Raw genomic sequence first — 24,512 nt, forward strand, 5'->3', positions numbered from 1 at the left:
TCTACCATCTTCCCTTATGAGCAGAAAACATGAGCATTAGGGGGAGCGGTTTCAGTCCCACCCCAGAGGTGCCCCAATGCAGTCCCTAAGTGCTCAGCACCCGAAGGCCAAACCACACTGAAATCCCAGTGTCTTTCTTCTGAAGCTGCGTGGAAGGTAGGAACAAAAGCGCCGGGTGTCAGTGAGAGCTGCTTCAAGTTAGGAGAGGCAGCTCAGAGAGGGCTGGCTTAATCTTCCTTCTTTGATCTCTCAAGGCTCCAAAATAAACAGCGTTGTCAAAACCTCATTGGAAGAGAGCTGAGCCAAGCTGAAGACAATTGTTTTATTTATGATCCTGTCTTATCTGGAGGGAAACGACTCCACAATGTGGAAGTCCCAGCACCTTGTCTTCCACAGGCCCATTCCAAACCAGTTTAACTGGCTGCTTTAATTCCATTCAGTGGAGAGGTGATTTATGATATGCCGCATATTAACTTGGTGGATCGCTTCCTTCCTTCCAAGCTCCCCCTGACCCCTCTATAGCCAAGGGATCTGACACTTTGCTTTTGTCTGAAATTCTTATCAGGGAAGTTTGGGATGAAAAGGTGATCTCTGATTACAGTGGTGAAAACTCTTATTCCCCATGAAGCTATATGGATGGAGACAGAAGCCCAGTTGGTGAGATGCAACATTTATAAAACGGTTTTAAAAATCCATGTCTGCGGAGTTGACTCAGAAGCATCATGACCCCGTTAAGAGAGAGTAGAATTGCCCATAGCGATTCCAGGGCTATAACCTTGACTAGGAACCCTGGCAGCATAGTTTGAGTGAGCACACCAAGGTCAGTAGTTCAAAACCACCAGCTGCTCTGTGGGAGAAAGACAGGGCGCTCTACCCCTGTGAACGCTACAGTCTCGGAAACACAAGGGCAGTCTACCCTGCCCTTTAGGGTCACTATGAGTTGGCATCGACTCGATGGCAGCGTGTTTGGTCCGAGTTTTAGTCTTTAATAAGGAAGTCGCCTGTCACATCTTCCTCCAGCTGAGCAGCTGGTAGGTCCAAACAGCCAACCTACAGGTTAGCAGTCAAACACTTAACCACAGTGCCACCTGGGCTCCTTTCAGTCTCTGCAAACGAGCGCCGTGACTCACAGCCCACCTGGGCTGACAATCTGAGTGAGCATCAGCCTTAGCACATCATACTTCCCAGCATCCCTTTGTGAGGAGTGACAACCGGGTTTTTCCGCAGCTGGGATCTCTACCAGCCGGCCTTTCATGTGAATGATCACAGGTGGCTCTGCACCATTGACAGGTAATCGAAGCAGATTAATTCCTTGCTTTGTTGACATGGGGTTCCCTCTTGGTTGGCTTTCGTCTTCAGGGGTTAGAAAATGGGTGCTTCAATTAGCACTGACTTTCTTTCATTCCCAGTCCTTGAAAGATATGAGAAGAGGTAAACCTCAAGTGCTTTACAGGAATCAGGGGTGGGGGGTGGGAGGGATTCTCCAGGGCAGCGAGGGGCCAGGGGCTACGGAAGAAGGAACCTTTTCACATGTGAAAACCTTCAGCCCTCACAGGGGTGTTCTCATTTCAGATGATCACATACCTTCCTAAATCAGGCTGAAAGCACACTGCTGGGCCTGAGTGGCGTTTCTAGTTCCTTGACATTGACGCTGCTTCCCTTAACTTAATGATGGAGCACGGAAAAATAGGACATAATAATAACAGTAATCATAATCTTTAGAAGACCCAGCCAGGGCCTGGCTTACAGGAAGACTATTCCACCTGACCCTGGGCGGGTGAAGAAAAGAGTCCTAAACTACATTGAAGAACCTTCCGTGCAAAAACAAAAAGAACCCTCCTTGCTTGTCCAGCTCCGGGGATGTCATTCGCACTGCTGGGGTACAGGCATCTCCTCCCCTAGATTGGCAGAAAGCAAAAGCATATGGGCTTTCTTATGCTTAGACGGGCATGGGGAAAGTGATAGGTAACAGAGTATCACTGACAGATTGATGGTTTCCATATGTGAAGTTACATTTGTCAAATAAACATATGCCAAGAAACTAGTGGCATGTCATTTAACCGGATAAAGTCATGCTCTTCCTCGCCAAAGAGATGGTGCTATCTATCCGTTGTAGGTTTTGTTAGCTGGACAGTCGGAAAAAAACTCTGACAAACATTCCAAGTCTTTCCTGAAAGTCAGGGTCAGCCAGAGCCTGCTCATCCAGAAAGGGCTCAGGGGCAACTATTAAGTTAGCAGGGCAGCGATACAGGTTCGCCAGAGTGACACGTACTGATGAACAAGCATGGTCTCAAGGCCGAAGGAGACAAAGGTGGTTACTAAGGCCCACTCCAGTCCCTGGGGAGGAGCCTAGGTTATGAGTTGGGCTGTCAGCCGCAAGGCGAGCAGTTTGAAATCACCAGCCCGTCTTCAGGAGAAAAATGAAGCTTTCTACTCCTGAAAAGTTTTATAGTCTCAGAAACCCATAGAGGGCAGTTATGCTCTGTCCTGTAGAATGTCTACGAGTTGGAATCGGCTTAATGACAGTGAGCTACGGTTGTGTTTTGAGCTTGGTGGTGAATTAAATAATTAATATGTCTGGCAGCTAACCAAAAGGTTGGAAGCTTGAGTCCAACAAGGCAAGGGCCACCCAAATCAACACAATAAAATAAACCCACTGTCGTTGAGTTGACTCCAACTCGGAACCACCCTCCAGGGCAGAGTGGCACTGTTCTCCTGGGTTTCCGAGGTGGCAACTTTTCAGAGAGACAGACAAGCTCCTCTTTCTCTGGCAGAGTGGCTTAGCATGGCAAAACATAACCTACGATCCCACGAGGACTCCCAATTTTAATACACTATACCCTAAAAGCAGAAATCAGCCTGGCGATTTATATCAATTTGGATATAAAAATATATTCAAGGTCCAATTGCTATTCTTTCATCAATTCATATTTGGACAAATATTCATAAAAGAGTCTGTTATCTAGTTAGCCAGCTTACTGATCTCCACTGATTGGCTATGATCCTTACATCCTTCCTCTTTTTACCTTCTCTCCAAATAATTGGGCGGGTGCTGGGGGCCAGGCATGACAGAAGGGAGAGCTGGTTGGGCAAGGGGCAGGGCTGGCAGTGAGGGTGGTAAGACATGCTGAGGACAGGGGGACTAGGGTGGGGATCAAGAATTAACTAGCTCCATGAACACTCCTTTGGCTACAGGCAATGATGCTGGGTGGCCAATCACGAGTGGAGCATAAAGAGAAACTGGTTGAACTGCAATGGTAAGGTGTGGGTGAATGGCAGGGAGGTGGTGGTGGGTAGGTACAAGGAGCCCTCCGTCTTTACAAGGATGGGTTTTGGTTGTGGATAAACTTTATTAATGAGGGATTTCACAGTGTCAGAGAACTTTTGTTTCTGCTGTAACACAAGCTTTAGAAAGAAACTGTCGTCAGTAAGAAAACAACACTTTCCAAGTAAGACAGAGATCTTGAATTCAAAGTTTCTCAAACACAACTCATTGCCATCGTGGCAGTGCTGACTCATAGTGTGGGACAGGGAGGAACTGTCCCTGTGAGTTCCTGACACTGTAACTCTTTTCAGGAGGAGAAAGCCCTGTCTTGCTCTTGAGGAGCTGGCTGGTGATCTCAAACTGCTGACCTGGCTGTTAGCGGGCCAACTTGTAACCAGTTCGCCACCAGGGCCATTTTAAACCACAGGACACCTGTGATACAGTGTCATTTCAGGGAAAAGGGCACACACTTTCAAGCTGATGAGATAAGAACTACGTAACAGTAATGAGATGATCAATCTACTGCACAACAAGACTTCCACAAGATTCATGCTGGAAAACAGCTTCCTTTAGTGAAGTATTTTAAACACCCCTTCTTAATCATTGGCTTAACAAAAACTCATCATCATCAGCCTCCAAAGTACTGCCTTGTCCAAATAACCGCATCCTAAATTGATGGTCACGTTAGTAAGTGTTCTTTTTGCTTGTTTTAGAGCCTATGGCTGCATGATGACCAGCCCCATTCTCTCTGCACTTAGAAACAGCTGCTGGTAAGTGCCATTGCGTCGCGTTGGTTCCAACTTACAGGCCCCGCTGTACAAGAGAGCAAAACCCTGCCTGGTTGTATGCCTTCGCCATGATTTCTGCCACCATGTCCATCTATCTTGTCAAGGGAATCCCCTTTGTTCTTGCCCCTCTACTTTACCAAGCGTGATATCCTTTTCTCAGGCCGTATTCTCTTCTGCTTGCATGTCCAAAGTGCCCGAGAGGAAGTCTCGCAGCCTTGCCTCTACGGAGCATTCTGGCTGAACTTCCTGCAACATAGACTTGTTTGCTGGCAGACCAGGAACTGTGAACATCCTTCTCCAGCACCATAATACAGACGTACCCATTCTTCTGCTGCCTTCCTTATTCAATGTCCAACCTTCACATGCATACTATGAGGTGACTGAAAACACCATGGCTTGGGTCAGAGGCACCTTAGTCCCAATGCAATGCATCATTTGATTTTGACTGCTGCTTTCATGAGCACTGATTGTGGATCCAAGCAAGATAAAAATCTATAGACAACTTCAATCTTTTCTTTGTTTATTATGATGTTATCTATCGGCCCAGTTGTGAGGATTTTGGTCTTCCCAACATTGAGTTGTAATCCATATTAAAGGCTGAAGTCCTTGATCAGCAAGTGCATCAAGACCACTTTGATATCAATCCATTGGACAACACGTGGGTGACAATGGATTGATGCCACAAGTGCAAGGTTGTGAACAGCTCTCATCCAATCCTGATGCTCCATTCTTCATATAATCAGATGCTCTTCATATATGCCCAGCACAGGGACTGAAAAAGCACTTAAAAATGTCTTATAATTATAAACGAGGGTCCTCGTTTTGTGAATGAGCTAACCACAGCGAAGCGCCTATCATCACCAACCACCACCTTTGGTACTGGCACTGCTTCATGACCCTCTCGTACAGTAATTGCTCCTCTGCTGCAATGTGGTAGATAGATGTTAACAGCCCCACGGAGGCATGAGGCAACCGAGGCTCAGATGTTAAAGGTGAATTTCCCACCAGTAAATACAGAGTGCTAGAGCAAAGAAGCAGGCTCTTACTGGTCACAAGTCACATTCTAATTCATTATGTCACCTACACACTGCTGAGGTGAACGGGGAAAGGCCTTGGGGAGTCAACGGGGGACTCTTTCGGTCACCATCCTCTCCTGCATCTAGTCTCCGTAACGAAGGCAGTCCATGTGCATGCTCATCTTTTAAGAACGACACAGGCTATCTGACCCCTCACTAGGGGCTTAATCCAACGCCATGGGTTCCCATTTGGTTGGCACCAGTGGGTAATGGAGAGGTCAAAGGTCAGTGTGTGTGGTATAAAAATGGTGACACCTCATTTGCCAGCGTCTGGAGAAGTGCACACCCAGCAGTTTACCTGGTTGTTGTTGGTTTTTAATAAGGGCGGTGGAGGGTCGTGATGGAGAGGTGAAGAAGCAGAGCTACTTTCGCTGTCACTGCCATCGCTTAAGCTAACTCTGAAAAGACAGAGAGGGAGAGAAGTCATACACAGGAATAAAAACAGATGATTCCGTTAAAAAAATAAGCTGGTCATGGGTATACAGAGCAAGGAATCCACACTCTAAACACGACAAAGCTTGTCTTCGGCAACAAAAGCTAACGTGTGTCGGAGTTGATTTTGTGTCTGCATCAGTGTTCATGTCTTTCCCTACCATTTCCCATCTCATAATCGTTATTTCCTAGACACAGACACTGTGACTCGGGGTCACAGGGGCAAACGTGGTGGGTCTAAGATTCATAGCCGAGCAGTGCTGCCCAGCCACCCTACCTTACTGGTGACATTTGTTCACTGAGCTGCATGTTCCAGGCCCATCCACATATTAGCATCGAACGGGTGACCCGAGTTTGCAGAAGGGCAACAAAACGAGACCGTTTGTAAGATACTACTTTTTTAATTCTCCTTTCCCTTCACTCTGCTACCTACAGATAAGCACACGCAGACACGGACAGACGGACACACACACTCTTCGCTAAAATGCAGGCTGCAGATGTGGAAGCCATTGCTAAGTCAAATGTGGGTAGCAGCCTGGCAGCCCTGACAGCTCAGGGCGACATGTGAAGAAGCGGATGGGAAGCCCAGCAGGTAGAACCACTTCCCGCTGTTTCAAAGGTGCAAGCGCGCAAGTCCATCTCCAGTTCGGGGCGTGTGCACAATGCAGACGGCATCCACGGGAAATATGCTAGCCTGAAGGAACGGTATTTGGGCCAACTGCTTAAATGAAATGCAGTGATATCGCTCTCAACAGCTAAACATATAAAACTACCGCCTCTGTCCGCCCCTTCAGGTCAGATTACAATGGGGTTTCTTTTGGCAGCCAGAGTAGGATGTATTTCTGTATTTGACACTGCTCCATGTCTGCCCTCCTTCTGAAAATGCCGCCCTTCAGCCTTTGCCTCCCTTTCTCTGGGCACACTGTAATCTAGAAAATTATTCTTCTCAGAACCAGGCAATGCTCAAGAAACCAGGCTAGTTCTTCTCTTGCTCTAAACAGGCAATCACACTCCAGTGCTGTAAAATATTTGGAGAGATAAGATAGCGAGAAACAGAAGCAAAGGATGCCCTGGGACATCCATTTAGCAAAAACGATGGAACTTGTTTTCCTTAACGAAATCACATTAATGAAAAGTGAAGCTGACGTGCCATGTTGACTTGCTTCTTGACTGGACTGGAAGGATGGGTATTTAAAATCAGAGAGTTGAGACTTCACAAGCGCCCGCAAGGTCCAATGTTACCTTAGCCCCGCTGTGCTCACAGCAAACGTCAGGCAGAGAGGAAGACGACCATCTCCCAACAGCCCACCAGACAGCCCCCTGTGTGGCCCAGTGACCCTCAGGGACTCTGTGGACGGGGCGACAGTTAATAACACAACACTCAGCTCTTCAAAATCACTGCATCTGGGGAAATGGTCTAAACAGGCCAGGCAGCTTGCAACAGCTGAAGCTGAGCGCTGCCAGTAGACATCAAGTTTGACTAATATAAATAAGTTTCCAAACCCCAAGGTTCAGTCTCCTTTCAGACCCCTCTGCCCTAGTAATTTCCTTCCTGTACAGTTAAAGTCTTCAAGAGGCAGCGTAGTGGTTACATGTGGGGTGGCTAATGGCAAGGTTAGCTGTTCAAAGCGACCAGGCTATCTCTGAGAGAAAGATGAGGCTCTCTGCTGCAGTAAACAGTGACAAGTCTCAAAACCTCCCAGGGGCAGTTCGACTCTGTCCTAGAGGGTGGTTCTGAGTTGACATCGGCTTGGTGGCAGTGAATGAGTGGAGATGTCAAAGCAAGGCCGTAGTCTTATGTCCTCCTGGTTAGAAGGAATAGAGAGGGAGTCTGGCGGGGGGCGGGCACTGGTGTTAACCGTGGCCCTAGGGAACAACAGAAAAATCTGATTGGGCACAACCTAAGGAGTGTTTGCAGAGTTTCCAATTAGAAAATATAGAGTTTATTCAATTTGGGTTCAGATAGTATTCTGTTTTAAGAATTTTAGGGCCTTCTTACACAGCAAGGGACAATAGGAAAATATTTAATGCAACAGATTATAAATGTAACAGGTTTTAAATTCAAGTAGTATATTTTGTTCCTACTCAAAACACATTAAAATAAGCGTGTTATTTGTTTTCCTCATGATAAAGAAATAAAATCCTCGAGGCAATTTCAACCTGACTATTAATTATAAGTGACATGAATTACCATTTTTATAATGCAAAATTATGCCTCACAGCATTAAAGCTACTTAAGAAACCTAATTGTCAGCACACTTAAAGGGAATGTCTTTGCCGAAAAACACACACAGGTGATTCTCGATTTAATTAGGTCACACATAATTCACTGAAGCCAATTATGTATTTCAAACGAAAAACAGCAAAGCACAATTTTTCAGCGGCTGCGGCCTACCCCTAGCGACTGACCTACACCCCCTCTCCAAGAAAAAGCACCCTTCATTTCAGCCATCCTGCCAGCCTGGCACTGACTTTCAAGAATCAGGACTTCTCACAGGAATTTTTTTCCTACAAACTTTCCCAACAAAACCAGGCCTCTTCTGAGGAAAGGAATGAGTCATTCCCTTTGGAGATGAACTTGAGTTTGCCAGGGCCACATACGTGCTGCCATTGTTCTCGGCGTTTTATGCTTGTGTGCCGATTGCCCCCGTCGGTAGAAACAAAAAGCACGTTTCCACTGCAGGCAACCTCTCTCCTTAGGAGACACTCACCTGCGACTCCGACTGCTCCCTCTATTTACAGGTCTCTCCATTTCGGAATCATTGTCATTGTCTTCTGCCTCATCCGATTCTTCCTCGTTGTCATCAGAATGGAGATCTTTCATGATAGACCGCAAAGACCCTGAGGGATGACAATGAAGCGGAGCAAACAGGCCAGGTCAGACAGAATGCTCACCAGCAACGAGAGCCCTGCACTGTCCCTCGGCTAAGAGACGATCATGACCTGATCCATCTTGCCGCAGTTTATAAAACAAGGGGGGGTAGAACTCCAAAACTCTCTTATAATAGGTGCTCCTGTAATGTTTATTAAGAAATCGATTTTCTAGCATATTTTTCCCTATGCTGTTTTCGTCCCTAACCAAACTTATATCGATAAAATGAAACAGAAAAACCTATTCGTACATTGACTGTTTTGTAAGGTTAATCCATGTATTGAAAAGTGGAGACTAGTAAATCATTGTGGGTGGAACTTGCTCTGGGCAACGCAGTCTTGGCGTGGTAGTTCTTGATCTATTAAGGCTTAGCTGTTCCTTTTATTTCAAGGTCAACTTCAGGTCAAGCAAAGAATACCGTCAAGTTCAGATTATAGGGTATTTCGATTCCATGGTATAATGTCCTATCTCTCATCTTCATATTGATCTTGGACACAAGGTCTTGTGGCAACAACCTCATACAGCCAATTTCCAGTCTATTTTTAAAAGAAATTCCTGGCAAAATACCAGCATGTATTTACATAGATGAGAGCATGGAATAAATCAGGGGCTGATAAAATTTAAGAGAGTATCTAATATTAAATGGGAGAAGGGAATCAACTACTAACCAATTTTATCAGGAGGGTAAGGAATAGGGGGTGGGGTGGCAAATAGAACTGAGAAGACAGAAAGAACTCTGTTGGGTGACTAATTTTTATTTTATTTCTAAAAATATGGGGAAACCAAGATAGATATTTTGCATCTTAACAGAAGAGATTGTAATGGCAACCAAAAAAAGTGAGAGAGGAGCTTTCATTCCAGACGAGGCACTTTCTACAATCTGATGCGAGTTATGAAGGTCAGCGGCCTCAAAAGCTCAGGTCTAAAATAACGGTTGACTCCCCACAACCTCCCATTCTGCCAGCCTCCAATTTCCGCTTAAGTCCCTGGAAGTCAGAGGAACACAAACTCTGAACAGACAAATATCTCTGTCTTTATTTTCACTGTTTTTCCTGGAAGCTCAGCCTTAGCCAAATGATACAATCACCCTTTTTCAAAACATACTCGGCCATCGAGAACTCTGTGTGGTCAATGAAAACAGTCATGTTCAATACGATGCGTAAAAACAAGCTATCCTTTGGAACGAACACACCGCTCGTGTTAAAGAAAATAAAAACGGGCAGCATTTGAAGATTTTTCCATGCACACATAAAAGGGGAGAAATGTTCTATAATTAGAAAATGTTCTAGTTTGGACTCTTTCAAGTTCATGCTACACTTGTACATATGCAGAGGAAAATATGTATTTTTTTTAAAAAGTAGTCACACTTATTAAGGAGGACGGCGTATTAATGTTTAGAAAAATACAGGAAGTAAAATGGATGGGTCCAAACGGGAGAGTGAAAATCTGCCGCCCCCACGTCAAAGCCTCGCAGAGCCAGCTTCTGCTACTGTATTTCCTTTGGGAACTCCCTGGAATGGGCTGCGCCTATAATCCTTTTGTAAAATGGGTATCTGATGGCAGGCGCTGGAAAAGGGGGGAATTTCTAGACCCTGGTCTCATACATCAGGATAATTCTCAAGTGCATTCCTAGGGGAAATAAATCCAACTGCATAAAGGCCAAGTTATCATTCAGATAATAAAACCATAGGAGATAGGTTATAAATCAACTCATTAGGATGCTTTATGGACACAGGGTTTCAGAGGTGGCCTGGGAGAGGTTGGTACCTTGTTGCCTGGTCTGGGAAGGCGTGAAGCTGGAACTGGAGCTGGAGCTGGAGCTGGCAGGGCTAGGCTGTTCTGACTTTAAAGAAGAGAAAGACATTGTAAATTAAGGAACAGGGTACACACATCTAACGGACACGCAAAACAACATTCCTGCTTTCAGCACCCTTTGGAAAAATATTCCTGAGACTGTAAGAAAACGACACGCATTTTGTTAAAGGCCAAAGTACCGAGATGAGGAAGCCGTGATATCCTTTTGTTTTGCCCACTTCAGTTTTACTAGGTGCAGAAGCAAATCTATAGACTCAAGGATTAAGAGATAAATGATAAACCCAAGGATTAAGAGATAAATGCCTTTGCTTTACACGTGGGAAGAACCCGGCTTTGATTTCCCTACTCTGTTTACGGCTCAGCAGGTCTCTTTCTGAATGATACCTTGATTACCCTTTCTGCAAGGTTTGATTGACTCAACCAGTTAAAATCTAGTGGTAATGAGGCCAAGGTCACTAGTTCAATCACATTATGAGCCAGTTAATTTTACTCTGGTCCAAGGCCATGACCCAACCCTAACCCTTTCACCCACAGTTCACAGATGGAAGGCAGCACTCATAAGCGATCTGGCCAAGCTCCGCAGATGAGTCAGGGCAAATGGTGCAACCAGGCACAACAACAACAGAACATCTTTTACCCAGCCGTCTGTCCAGCGCGCCACGCCCATCCATCTTCCCCGCTCAGTGAGTGCTCCCCATTCTTTAGGATCCAAATCTGCTCCACGTCCTCCCCCTTGACGAACGCACCCAGCTCACAATTCTCTTCCACTTGTCCAAGCGCACAGCAAGGGGACCACCTGCCCGCTCATCAGAAGGTTTCCAAGTATACCGCCGCTCTGAAAATGTGTCTTTACGCCAGAGGAGACTGCTGACTGTCAGCGCTTCACTGAGTAAGGCAGGCTGACTTGGTTCTCTGGTTCTCTCTCGATACTTAGCAGAACGCATGGCAAACAGTAGGCAGTGTCTGTGTGCGGCAAGACAGCACACCAGACCATCTGGCCCACTGTCCGTCGCAGGATTTATGAGATGTACCCGTACAGGTCAACACAGAAAGAGCAGCCGCGGACTACTCTGCAAAGGAATTGATGACGGCACCAATGTAACGGTATTTCATGTTTATGACCAGATGTTGGCAGGAAAGTGTGGCTGATTTCCACCCTTTTCTAAAAAGCACCCATTGCTTCAGCAGCATACGCCTATTGTCCAAGACATCCTACTGCATGGAGCCTCGGGCTCTTTTGAAGGTCTAGCTATAGGGAATCAAACTGGCAAGCACAACTCAGGTCAGACTAAGCAAGGGGACAATGATTATGCCCATGGGAGGGGGTGGGCAGCTGGGGACAGGGAGGGGTGCACATCGTCCATGCAGCGGCGGTGCGGTGCACGCAGACACCGTTGTCGGGGTGTGTTCTGCGGTGAACATTTCCAGCAGCAAAAACGAAATTCTCTTTTAAAAGAATTCGCAGCGGTCTTCCCAAGTTCACAAAACAGCACCGTTCTACTGGACTCCGTGGGTGACCATGTTTCTCAGGGCCTCCTCCAGAGTGAACTACACGGCGCATTAAAACAACAAAACTCGAACGAACTCCAACTGCCAATGGCGACTCACGGGGGGCCGAGCGCCCCAGCAGAAGCCCCTGATAGAAAGACGATGAGATCCTCTTAATCCCACTCATATCGCAGTTGGTCCCGGCCAGCCAGCCAGCCGGAGGTTCCCCTCAGCACCAGTCCCCCACCCCGCACGGCAGACCCCGACACAAGGAAGCACTTTCGGGCATTCTTAACGCGCCCTCCACCTCCCGGCTGGATGGGAAAACAGGTGTCAGCAATCTACTGCTCCGGCCACAGGAAAGGAGGCAGACGGGCCCTCTAATGAGCAGCAGGCGGCCACCAAACGTCACCACCGCGTGATTTACTTGAGTTTGCAGGAGTGTCCTATCCCTGGTTGTTGCTTGAGGTAACTTCAGTTCTGTCTAGCGGCCCTTCCACTGGGGCCCCAAGGCTGAGGGCCACACTCTAAGGTATCTGGCTGGCGTTTCTGTGCAGTGCCCAGCTGCAAACATTTCTCCCAGGGCCGCGGGGGCCGCCTGTTCCTCTCCAAGTTGCTGTGTTCAGCCATGAAAAGTGCCTGCACACGGTCTTATTTTGATAGCTCTGGAAACCATTTGGGAGCCAGCTAAGATGTCTCAGTGCGCAGTGCTAATTTCCCATGCTGCTGGACTGGCACCCGGCTTAAAGGGGCCGTCTACCAGAGCGCTCTGGAAGAGTGTTAGTCATGAGATGCCAAGAGAGCACCATGCTCCACGGATCCGTCCGTCTCAAGTATCCTGGCAGTGCCCAAGCCAAACCTGGAAGCAGCTTTCTTTGAGCTTCGTCACCACAAGCAAGATGAATCATTCCAGGGTTGCTAACCATCAGAAAATGACAAATCCTAGCGGGCGTATTTGCTTGCCATTCAGCTTTTATGACTGACATCCTGACTCTTCCACAAAGCACTGGAGGAAGTTTAAAATAGCAAATGTACTATGTCAGTGAGAATATTAAAATAGAAAATTTAAACCAACGGGGCTGGATAGACAGGATAGCTTGTTCTGAAAGATGTTGGCAGTCAAGACGAACATTTGTGGGATTTTCAGAGCTTTGGGACTTTAGAGATTATCTTCAGGCAGTGACAAACACTTCCATTCAAGTCACAATCACATAGAGGGACTGTTAAAACATGGGCCACTGGGCCCCACCCTGAGTCTGTAATTCACTATGTCTGGGTAGGTTTGAGAACCTGAATCTTTTCCACATTCCCAGTGGATGCTAATGTGCTAATGTCCAAGGACCAACCAGACTTTTGAGAGCCACCAATCGAGGGGCCCAGAGACTCAAAACCATGAGTCTGTGGGGAATCAGCTGAGGTTCTGATTCATCAGGTTTGGAATACGGGGTCCAGGATAGCGCATTCCACAAAACAAAGCTGTGCTTCTCTTTAAACCAAGTCTGCTCTTTGTCACAATTTTTAAGATTCAGATTTACCCTCCAAAATACAAAAGGAAAAAAAAAGATTACATAAGCCAGAAAAGGGTATTCTATTTGTCAAAAATATTCACTATAAACAGAGTTGATGACAGGCTTTAGAAACGCTAAGGGGCTGGGCAGGAAACCTTGGTGGTATGGAGGATTCAATGTTAGGTTGGTAACAGCAACGCTGTCCGTTCAAACTCACTAGTGGCTCCATGGGAGAAAGACGGGGCTGTCTACTCCCATAAAGATTTATAGGCTCAAAACCCCTACAGAGCTGTTCTACGCTGTCCTATGTGGCCCCCAGGAGTCAGAATCGACTTGATGGCAGTGGGTCTTAATGACTGAAAGGATTGCGGTATTCACATCTCCACACCCTGTCCCCCAGGAAACATTAAGATGTGTCTGCATAAGCACACATTAAACCAGAAAATAGGTGCAAGGAAGACCAGTGAGGTTCTCATTCTCCCCCTGCCGATTAACTTGAGACTTGCGGTCAAAATACCCAAATTCCTCCACTAAAAAAGTGAGCCTCTCCTGACTGATGTTCTAAGCATATGTGTAGCTACCTTACCAGGCTGTCTGACCCTAGTCACGAGTTTTCTTTGATTTGATTTGCTCCATGAGGGTAAAGCATGCTAGTAATTGCCATTGAGTCAAAGCATAGGCTTGGGGCTCCTGATTCTACTGCTTGCCAGTTAGCACATTTTGGGGGAGTCGCAGGAAGCATTAGTATCCTCAGAGACAGAGTGAGGGCACTGAATCTCATGTAGAAATGATAGAGTTGTGTTGATATAATAAAGCGAAAACACCTAGCGCAGGACTACTCTCCTGGTAGCTAACCGAAATCTGACTGCTACTATTCATACAGGATCACAAATTTCCCATTGCCCAAAACAAGATACAGCTCCACTGCCAAAATAATGGGCCTACCAAGATTTGCAAAGCAGGCTTCAACACTAAGTGGTTATACAAAATCATTTTGTAATGGATTTTCTACAGAGGATTATTTTTGTCTAAGACAACAAGTAAGAAAAACCACATGTTTATAGCGCCTTGAGGTTAAGTGCTTCAAAGGAGAACACCTGTCAAGGTAGGTCACGTGAACAGGCTTGCACAACCTTGGCACTGTTCCTTACTCTGGGAGTATGCTCACTTCTAAAGTAACCAGAAGACAGAAGTAGTTGTTTAATGAATAACAAAATTTCACTGACTCAATCTTTAAAGTAGGCAAATTTTCTGTTGAATTGATTGTGTGGTGTGTATGTGTGTGTGTGTGTTTTAATTCAAATAAGATGTTTACCTATGCCTCGAAGGAGCCCTGGTGACATAGTGGTTCTGGGGTGGACTGCTCACCACACTGTAAGCCGTTCAAAGTCACCAGCTGCTCTGCAGGAGGAAAATGGGGCCTTAGGCTCGCATAAGAGTCAGTCTCAGAAACTCACAAGGGCAGTTCTACCCTGTCTTATACGGTGTCACCATGAGTCAGAAGCAACTTGATGGCAATGAGAATTTAATCTGTGCTTCATAACAAAGAATCTCTTCACACAAATGTATAGAATGATTGTGTCAAGAATGAGTTCTAAGAAGAGAGTGAAAATTGTATGCATTTTACTTATTCTTGGTTCAAATTTCATCACTCCTAACCAAAGTGCTAGATTCTCGTCAGCTTAGTCCTTTTTAAAAATTTTAATAATCAACCTACACATAACCTAGCTTTTTGCTTAGCATAAAAAATGTAACAGGGGAGGGGCTTTGAAATGATGATGACAACATATGTACAGATGTGCTTGACACATGGATGAATGTATGGATTGTGATAAGATCTGTAAGAGCCTCAATAAGACTAATAAATAATAAATAAAACAGAAAAAATCTTTAACAGACTACTTCCTCTAGTTTCTCCTCTCTGAGAAATTGTAGATAATCCACTCAACTTCCAAACACACATTTAATTTCAAAGAAAAATGGCATGTAATATGCATTCCAAACAACGAGGAAATGTGTTCTCTATCAGATCGGTGAACTCCGGTTTGGCAATTCCTTTAATAGGTAAAATATTGAGATAGCTAAGTCAATAAAAGGCCAAAGTTTCACAAAGAAATAACTAATGAAAAGTAATAACAAGGAATAAGCAATAAGAATGAATTGCTGAAAGGCTGCTAGGAGCAGGATAACTTATATTTTCATTTGATTTTTATTAATAATCCCTTTTAAAAAACATGCTAAAATATAACTTTACCATCTAGTGAAGTTATGAAAACAAGACAGGATACACATGTCAGTAACTGATCTTCTGGTTTATAACGAATCTTTTTATGTACATTTGCTGGCACTGACTCGATGGCAGTGAGTTTGGTTTCCGATCGTATTTTTTACTTCATTTTTTCTTATCCCCATTCTACAGGTGTTGGAGTTGAAACACTGAAATTACAGTAACTACAACCCAAAGCAACCCATTGCTGTGGGATCAAGTCCAACTCCTACGGACAAGCTCACAGCACTCCACAGGGCAGAGCAGAACTGCCGCAGTGCTGCCAGGTCTGTGCTCTGTTCAAGAGCAGGCTCCCACACCTTCCTCCTAGAGAACCGCTGGTGGATTCGAACAACTGGCGTTCGGGTTAGCAGCTGAGAGCTCAATCATTATGCCACCAGGACACTATTTAAGTAGATTCAGCTAGGATTACTTTGCACCCAGGACTATTTCCACCACACATATTAACCTAGGAAACGTCCACATAAGTGAATGCAATGTCCTGGATACAGGAACACCCAATTATAACAGCGGCAGAGAAGAAAAACACGGATATCTTTGTGAAAAATGTATCATCTCTGTGTCCATAAGAGCTACCCTGTCAATCATACTCAGCGCAACATGGTGCTAAGGGAAAACACTTCACGCCAGGGTCTCCATCGCTGGGCGTCAGGGTGGCTTCTAACATGTATCCAATCCGTACCACAATGGGTGCTGATGACCAGTTCCGTAAGTTTCTCCTCGGCATCATCCGCACTCTCTTGGCACTGGCACTAAGGAAAAGGACCAGTGCGCATGGCTGCCTGGCAAGAGAGTGCAGTCAATGATCTTATTTTCCCTCCAGAGTCATCCACCCTCTTTTTCCTAGCTCTTTGATGCAAAACCCTATGGCTCCCAAAAGAATTTAATCCTTCAGTAGATGTCATCCTTCAAATAAACTACCAACATCCCTTTTAAAAACAGGTGAATTTGAGGTGGGGTTGGGTGGGAGGGAGACTGGTGTGTAAGAAGCTGACACCCATATCGCCAGATCAGTTACTCACGTCTGTGACCACCTCTCCTCTGTGTGCAGGCCCTCGTCATGAAGTATGACAAACTGAGTGAACCTGATGTTCAAATACGATTACATGTAATCTCTTGGGATCTTTTATTATTAAAAGCTCTTGTTGTGCCAGTCATTTTCTAATAATACAGCAAGACCCTAAGGCTTACTATCATAACTGTCAGCAAAACAAGATAGGTCCTTATTTCTGGTACGTTTTCCATTTGTTACGTTGTTAGGTACCACCAGGTCACTCCTGATTCAGGGTGACCCTCTGCACAACAGACGAAATACTGCCTGGTGCTACGCCATCCTCATCATCGCGATGCTTGCACCCACTGGGTCAGTCCATCTCATCACAAGTCTTTCTCTTTTTTTCCTGACCTCTACTGTACCTAGCATCACGGTCCCTCCTGAAGACATGAGCACAGTACCTGAGATGAAAGCCGAACCATTTTCACTTGGCTGTACTTCTTCAGAGAACTGAACTGTTCTGCCAGTCCATGGAATAGTCACTACTCTTTGCCAGCACCAAAGTTAAAGGCATTGATGCTTCCCCCTCTTCCTTAGTTGCTCTCCAGCTTCTATCGCAACTAAGGCGATGAAAGCAGCATGGCTCGGGGCAGGCCTGCCTTAGTCCTTGAAGTGACATCCACTTACAGGCAAAAAACCAACCTAGATGCCAAGATATTTGGTTTTTTTTGAGGCACCTCTAATTTTACAATTGCATTAGCAATCTTCATTATTAATGTAATCTACACAAGTACTATTAAATGCTGTCTTTTGTACTCCTCAGTCCCTGTCTCAGGGCACAGTATCCCATTAGGAAACGAAACGGCCTTGGGGAGGAGGCAAGGGTCTATAAATCTCTCTCCATGAGACCCTTTCCACACTTAGAGATGGCTGTAATTTTCTTTTCGCTTCCTCCCTTTCAAGCAGAAAGAGCCTCTGAGTCTTTTATCTCTCATCACCCGTTGTACTTTGAAGGCTGCTATTGTGGCCAGAACATGTGCTCTTTCCCGAAATCCAGTTGTTGCAAGAGAAAGTATGTGCCAGATGTGTGCTAAGAGATCACTGGCTGGAGAATCCCTAGTTGGGAAGTGCTGTAGGAATGAAAATGGTCACTGTAGCAGGAGCAAATCGGTGTTTGTAGAAGTTCAGTTTAATTCACGAGTGACTATTAACTACATCACTTGTGACAGCAGAGACGTCTCTTTCTTTCTAATTGGTCTCATAGATGGAAGGATGGTGTGTGTGCGTGCGTGCGCACGCATGTGTGTGTTAGGATCGGTAATTCTTCATGAAAGGGAAATAGGAAGAAAGAAAGATTTCCTGATGGAATCGCCTGTAATTAGCTCTCATTGAAACTGACCAACTGATATCAAAACACCCCTGCTCATCGGGCTCTCAGAAAATGCTGAAACTGTTGCCCACACAACTACTTGGTCACCTGTGAAGTAATTTGCCTGTGCAGAATATAGAAGCTTCAAATAAATGAGAATTCATTTTGTGTTCCCTACATATACAAGGGTAGTATCAAATGGGACAAAGTTCTAAACAGCATGCAATAGAGGCAACCCGCATTTTATTATGCTAACCTTTACTGTGCTTTTTGCAGATAGTGCAATTTTTGCAACTTAAAGGTGTGCGGCAACCCCGCGACAGCAAGTCTACTGGTGCCATTTGCCAACAGCACGGCTTCCTTTGTGTCTCTGTGCCACAGGTTAGTCATTCTCAAAATAGCTCAGACTTTCCACGACGCTATTACACACTTCACGGACTACAAGGTAAACCTAACTTTTACATGCCCCGGGAAACCAGACAACTCATGCAACACTCTCTGTTGTGCTCTTGCTGTGGTGTGGGACTGAAGCTAACATCTCAAGGTCTGCCTCGATGTTTATAGCTCTCAGTTTTGAATGACAACTTTAAAATATTAAACGACCACCCCTGCCATTGATTTGATTCCAATTCATAGTGACCCTCTATAGGGTAGAATAGAACTGCTCCATTGAGTTTCTGAGGCTGCAGGTCTCTATAGGAGTGACAGCCTCATTTTTCCCCTATGAGGCCGTTGATAGGTTCAAACTGCTGGTGTTGTGGGTGAAACAGTCCAACGCTTAACCTGCTGCACCACTGGGCTCCTAGCGTGAACTTTGTGAGGATTTAAGAAATTGTAATGGTAGCAATTAACACAAATGCACTAACTAAAACCTAGATCCTCTCACCAAGCCATTTAACTGTGTTTCCTTGCTAATTAACATTGGAGCTTTGTTAAAAATAAACACATTAAAATAAATGCTCGGCACTTAGGTGTCTTCAACCAAACCCAACCAATGGTTCCAATTCACAGTGATGAATGTACAGCAGCTCTCTAGGACACAGACCACAACTGCCCCAGAGGGCGGCCAAGGCTGTGGTCTTGATGAAAGCAGCGTGTCCCGGCTTTCTCCCGGGGAGCAGCTGGTGGGCTCCACACGAACTCTTTATAAACTTACACAAATGTCGAGCAATTTTATTCATTCTCGTCATTGGGCAACGATCTCAAAGAATTCGCTCTATTAAATGTGAAGGTTGAATTTTCTATTCTAGCAGCAGCAACATGAGTTCCTTTAGTTTATTATATTTGTTCACACTTTATTTTCCATGACACTTTGATTTCCAAACTAGCCACATACCAAAGGGGAAAATGCTGGTTTTAAAATGTCTAATCTGAATGCACAACTTTCTTTAAAATGTTAAAGCCACTGAATTGTATGAATTATATGGCAATAAAACTATTAAAGATGAAAACAAAGCTAATAAAAATAAAATAAAATACTGGTGTAATTCACAGCAGGTCAGAAATGCAGCCTTTTCCTCAGCATCGTTTCATACAACAAAGCCTGTGGATGGTTGCAAAAATAATTTCTTTATGAGGCTTGTCTTCCCCAATAAGGTGAACAGTAGATTTTTTAGAAAACATGCTAGAGTCCTTTTCTGTGGGTCAAAAACACAAAGAGAAAAAGCAAGCCTGCTGGATGGTGACTCCAGCACTCTCCCAGATGCAGCATACTGCTCCACCGCATCTTCGTGGCCGTGGCTCATCACGCCTTTCTGCTACAACACGGTGCCACCCAGAGACGTTCCCTGTAGACCAGGGCACCCAAAACTCCCATGGGTGCAAATATGTGCAAGCAGATGTGAGCAAATAACCCATGGAGTAGAATAAAATAATCATCTCTATGAATATTTATTTTCTATCTTTTCCTCCTAAATGCTGATGTATAGGTTGGTTTTCTAATGCACAGAATATGTTAATACAGACCTTTGCCACAATTTAGAAGTATACATGTATCGGGGATATATGCCTCTATGGACAGAGTTTGCATGACTGAGGGAGATGAGCTTCAGTACCAACGGTATGAGTACTATGCAGTCTTGCTTAACTTTCTAACCCACCTGTTCACATCTTAATGCTATCACATGCGTTTTACATTGTGTGGAGTGTGTAAAGCGGGGCAGTGAGTAGCATCACAATGAATTCAGAGATGACATAGATTTCTGTATTTTGAAGTATTTTCCCTCAAAATGGACTTAGATCCATTTTAATTAAAATAAAATTTTAATCTTTAACTTAAATGGAAATACTCGTAGCAGAGTACAATATTAAATATATATATTATATATATCACAAACTTATTGAAAAAGCATGTGAGGGGACATGGATTTGCTTCAAATCATCAAGAAAGTACACACAGATTTTCTTAGACCCAAAGTCTATTAAGTAGTGGATGTACTCAACACTCCCAGGTTTAAGCATGCTCTTTGCTGTGGCTCTATCTGGGCCTCTATGGTGTTTATTACAAGGTTCAGTGAAAATTGAAAAGTTCATAAACAGCCTAACACCTAAATTTGCCACCCGATACTTGCATGCACTTCTGTTTAAAATGTCCAGTCCTAACCAAAATGTTATAAGCACCACACTGTCTTAAGAAGCCCCTCTTGCTGAACGTGAACTCAAACTGCAAAAGCCCAGCACACTTAAGAGCCTTCTCAGGCGAAAGCCTTCGGCGGTGGATGGTTCCGTTGGTTTGTTCTCACTCTAGCGCCTTAAAATGTGGAGTTCGGAATCACAAATTCCCTATGAGTGAAATTCCCTGTTAGTAATATGAGATCAAGAGGAGGAATGCCACTGCTCACTGGGCTCTGAAGGAACCTGCCTTTCTCCCTGCGCAGGTCTTACATAAGCCCGGCAGTTGCTTTTCTCCATAAATCAGTCTATTGTTGCACTTCATAATGAGAAGGCAGATTTACTGCCTTTTACCGCCTTTTCTCACCAGTAGAAAGATGCCTATTTGGGTAAAAGAACGTGTCTCTTCTTCAAGGGAGTTTAGGATTAGGGAGGCAGGGGCAGGAACCTTTAACATCTGCTCCCTTCCAGTGAGTGACATCTCTAGTTCTCACAGCCACCATGCCGACAAACAAATGCCCTAAAGTTGGCAACATTTTCTAACTTGAAGGCGCCCAAGCACTTTAAAGTTCAGTGACTTCAATTCACTGACACCACCCTTGAGGTTTAAAGGTTTTACTGTAAAAGGTATCGTTCATATTATTAACACTATAACTCAACCATCATGAAATCATTATAGAACAATAGGAATTTAGAATTGGGACGTTTTCTGCTAGCATTGTCTTGAATTTTTCTGTAACCTGAAAACAAACCCAAAGTACTGGTTGTTCAGACGTTTATCATCTGTTTACATGTTAATACTGTGCAGTCATCACAAAATTATGCTCCTGTTTTTGTTTCCTAAATTATTTCTCCCCCTAAGGGGGAAATATTTAAGAATTGTGGCCTCTGGACCTTAATTTAAAAATAAGAAAAAGACACTTGTCAAATCTAGCTCTTAACCATCTGCCTCTTGCATACACACACAGTCCTCATAGGCTAAACATTCTTAGCAAGTCAATAGATCTTGATGGATCTAAACAGAAGTTTCGGTAATTGTGGCTCTATTTTTGAAAACACGAGTTATCTTTAAACAGCCATCACGATACCAACTAGCAGATGCAGCCGACCATCAATTAAATTTATATATGTGCCATCCAAAATAAACAGGATGCACAGTTCTGGATTCAGGAAGCCCTGTAGTTTTGAAGAAAACGAACCATCTTCTGTCCATGAATATGGAGTATCGCCTGGTGAGGGACACTCCCTGTTACGGGGGGCCATCTTTTGTCACTTAAGCAATGCTTTCTGACAGTTTTATAGGCTGTTATCCCAAGGACTCCAGTATTTATGGTCTTTATTCACTTGGGCTTTCTGCTCTTATCCACTGGTTACTAATCACTAAATAGATTTTTGTTATGAGATTGAAATCAGCTCAAAAGATGTCCTTCATCAATGGCAGCACCGGCTACAGGTCTTTCCCTCGGCTTCTTCTTTGCTTTCCTCAATTTTCTCTTCCGCAGAGACAAGTTAATGAGAGTTGAGATGAGTTCAATTAGAGCAACAGTAGGACTGTTTTACTGCATGTTTGGAGGATGATGTCGAACATCGCTCAATTGATCCACGGAAACCCACCTGACTACAATAGAATGACTTAAAGACCTGAACTGGTTTTTACACTTCAGAAACAAGAGGATTTTCTATGCACAGAATCATTGTTTAGGAAAGGCTCAGCTGTACAAACCGACATGCACACATACAGGCAGCCCTGGGTGTGTTTCTGTACTTCTCAAATGTTTCCAAATGTTACTTTGTAAAACTTCAGCACATTTAGTCAATAACATGACATTCAAAAAATGTTTTCTATGTAGCAAAAGCTACTTTCTACCTTATAATCCATGATGATTAGAGCAAGGGCTACGAATTAAAAATTGAAAACACAAATTCTCCCTTTTAGTACAATGCATTTGATTTTAAAATCTCGTAAGAGACCGGTTGGCTTTCTCTCTCATGCAGAGAGTAAAAGGTGCACTAGACCATGCCCACAGCCTCCTTGTCAGCTGGCTGCTAGGAATCTCAAAGCGAAGGGAGTCAGGAAAGTAGTTTATAAAACAACAATCTGAAAGAAAACTAGAAATACTGACGTTGTTATTCTCATGATTTTCCTAAGAATGAACTGGGCAATAAGAGGAAGAAAGGACGGGGTGCAGGCAGGCTTTGAAAGATCGCGAAGGCTTTGGGCATTGCGCCAGAACAGCATTTGCAAAACATGACTTTTTTGAGTGAAAGGAAATAATTGTGTTCAGCTTGTTTTCTCTGAAATTGTGTGAAAATACAAATACCTAACAAATAAATGGTTTTCAAAAAGATGTTCACAACTCCTCATGAAGAAATCTAGGTTCTTTAAAGGTTATAACTACTTATCTTACTTTATATTTGTCATGCATGTCAATCTGTAAGCCAGCCCAAATTCCATCAAACCAAGCATATATGTCTCTTAAATAAACTAAAAATACATTTACTTATACAAGGGTGTACATGGTAAGGAAATCTCAAGTATAATTTTTAAAAAGACATCATTTTAATATGAGATTAGGTAACTGACAATTTTCATCAAATACTACTTAGATTGCTAGTAGGTGTGTAAGTAGGCATTCTTTGCTTTTTCCATGGAAAACTATGCAGATGGGGGCAGAACTTGGACTGTGTGGCGTTTCAAAACATAGTAAGATAAAATAATTATGAAAATTGGAAGAGCAGTATTATTTTCTGAGGGAAATATGTCTTTAAGACTTTATTGATTTAATACCTAGATTCCACTATGAAAATAAAGCAAGTCCATATTACAGTCACGAATAAAACCATTTCCATCTCGTTGTTCTGTATTATAATTATTCACTGGAAAACAAAATACTTGCAGGTGCTCTCAGTCAGGGGAGAACGGCATCTTTCTTCCTGCCTTCTCTCACTACCCAGCGAAAAATGCACAAGGCCCTGCAACACAACGAGGTGTTAAGAAAACACACCTCCTCTCTCTATAAATTACCCTCTAATTATGTTAATGTAGGCTATATGCAAACAGTGGAATACAAGTAACAAGATTTTTCTGATTTACTCATCCCTCTATCTCTGCTTCTCTCTCATGACCTTGTAGAACATTCCAGAAGCTAGCTTCCTCAGAAGTTTTTCCTTACATTAAATAAACTTTGCACAGAGCTATCATTTAAAAAAAAGGGGGGGGGGGAATAGAGCAAGCGAAGAAATCACCATCTCACCTCTTTTAAAGGGAAATCAAGCAGCCCTCAGGAAACAGAAGGGCCCAAAGTTCACTGGTGGCAGCAAGGAGTTGAGAGCTGTTAAGAATGATCCTCGTGAGAAGAAAGAAAGTCTCCTTGGGCGCCACATGTACATTTAGATCAGAATGGCAGTTTAAATGACGGCACACACATGGTCACGACTTCCCAACTGCTCATTCATCCAACACACATGGGCTAATCTGAAGCAAACATCCACCCCAAACTGTTTTAGAAGCTCGCTTCTTCCATCTGATACTACCGTCTGTGTGGTGAGCATACATTCTGCTAGAGAGATCAGATGTCAAAAACACACAGCCCACTTGCTCTCAGGATGCCTGGCTCTTGAATCACATTGCTTTTAATATCCGAATATTCCCCTAAAGTCAGTTTGACTTACCCACTTGCCTAAGCTCCCTGTTCTAGCCTGTAGGGTTATAGGAAGCACATTGTAAAGAGAGAATCCTACGAAGGTGCTGGATCTATTTGTCTAATGTGTGTGTTAACTGTAAGAACTGCCCGTCCTATCAGTAACAGCACACACCTACTTCACAAACAGGGCAGAGTCATTACAAAGGATCACATTTTCTTGGGCAAATACTGGTCTACGGTGATAAGGGTGAAAGGTAGAGATGTTGCTCATGAACTTTAAGCTCCTATTCAGAACTAGAGGGCCAGTAAGACGTCCTAGTAACTAATAAGAGAACACAGAGGGCACTAGATGCAGGCAGCTATG

General features: G+C 44.1%; 1 protein-coding gene across 3 annotated transcripts in view; it reads right to left on the bottom strand.

The window, feature by feature from the left end:
* The window catches only part of MLLT3 (MLLT3 super elongation complex subunit), a 292,903-nt gene that overhangs the window by 16,805 nt on the left and 251,586 nt on the right, over positions 1 to 24,512 (bottom strand). For all 3 annotated transcript variants that reach the window (XM_075559984.1, XM_075559983.1, XM_075559985.1), the window contains 3 exons: positions 10,201 to 10,276; positions 8,273 to 8,402; positions 5,428 to 5,527 (listed from right to left, as the gene is read on the bottom strand). In XM_075559984.1, the coding sequence (XP_075416099.1) occupies positions 5,428 to 5,527; positions 8,273 to 8,402; positions 10,201 to 10,276 (306 nt within the window). The remainder of the gene's footprint in view (positions 1 to 5,427; positions 5,528 to 8,272; positions 8,403 to 10,200; positions 10,277 to 24,512) is intronic.

This window comes from Tenrec ecaudatus, chromosome 10 (genome assembly GCF_050624435.1).
Source record: "Tenrec ecaudatus isolate mTenEca1 chromosome 10, mTenEca1.hap1, whole genome shotgun sequence".
Classification (NCBI taxonomy): domain Eukaryota; kingdom Metazoa; phylum Chordata; class Mammalia; order Afrosoricida; family Tenrecidae; genus Tenrec; species Tenrec ecaudatus.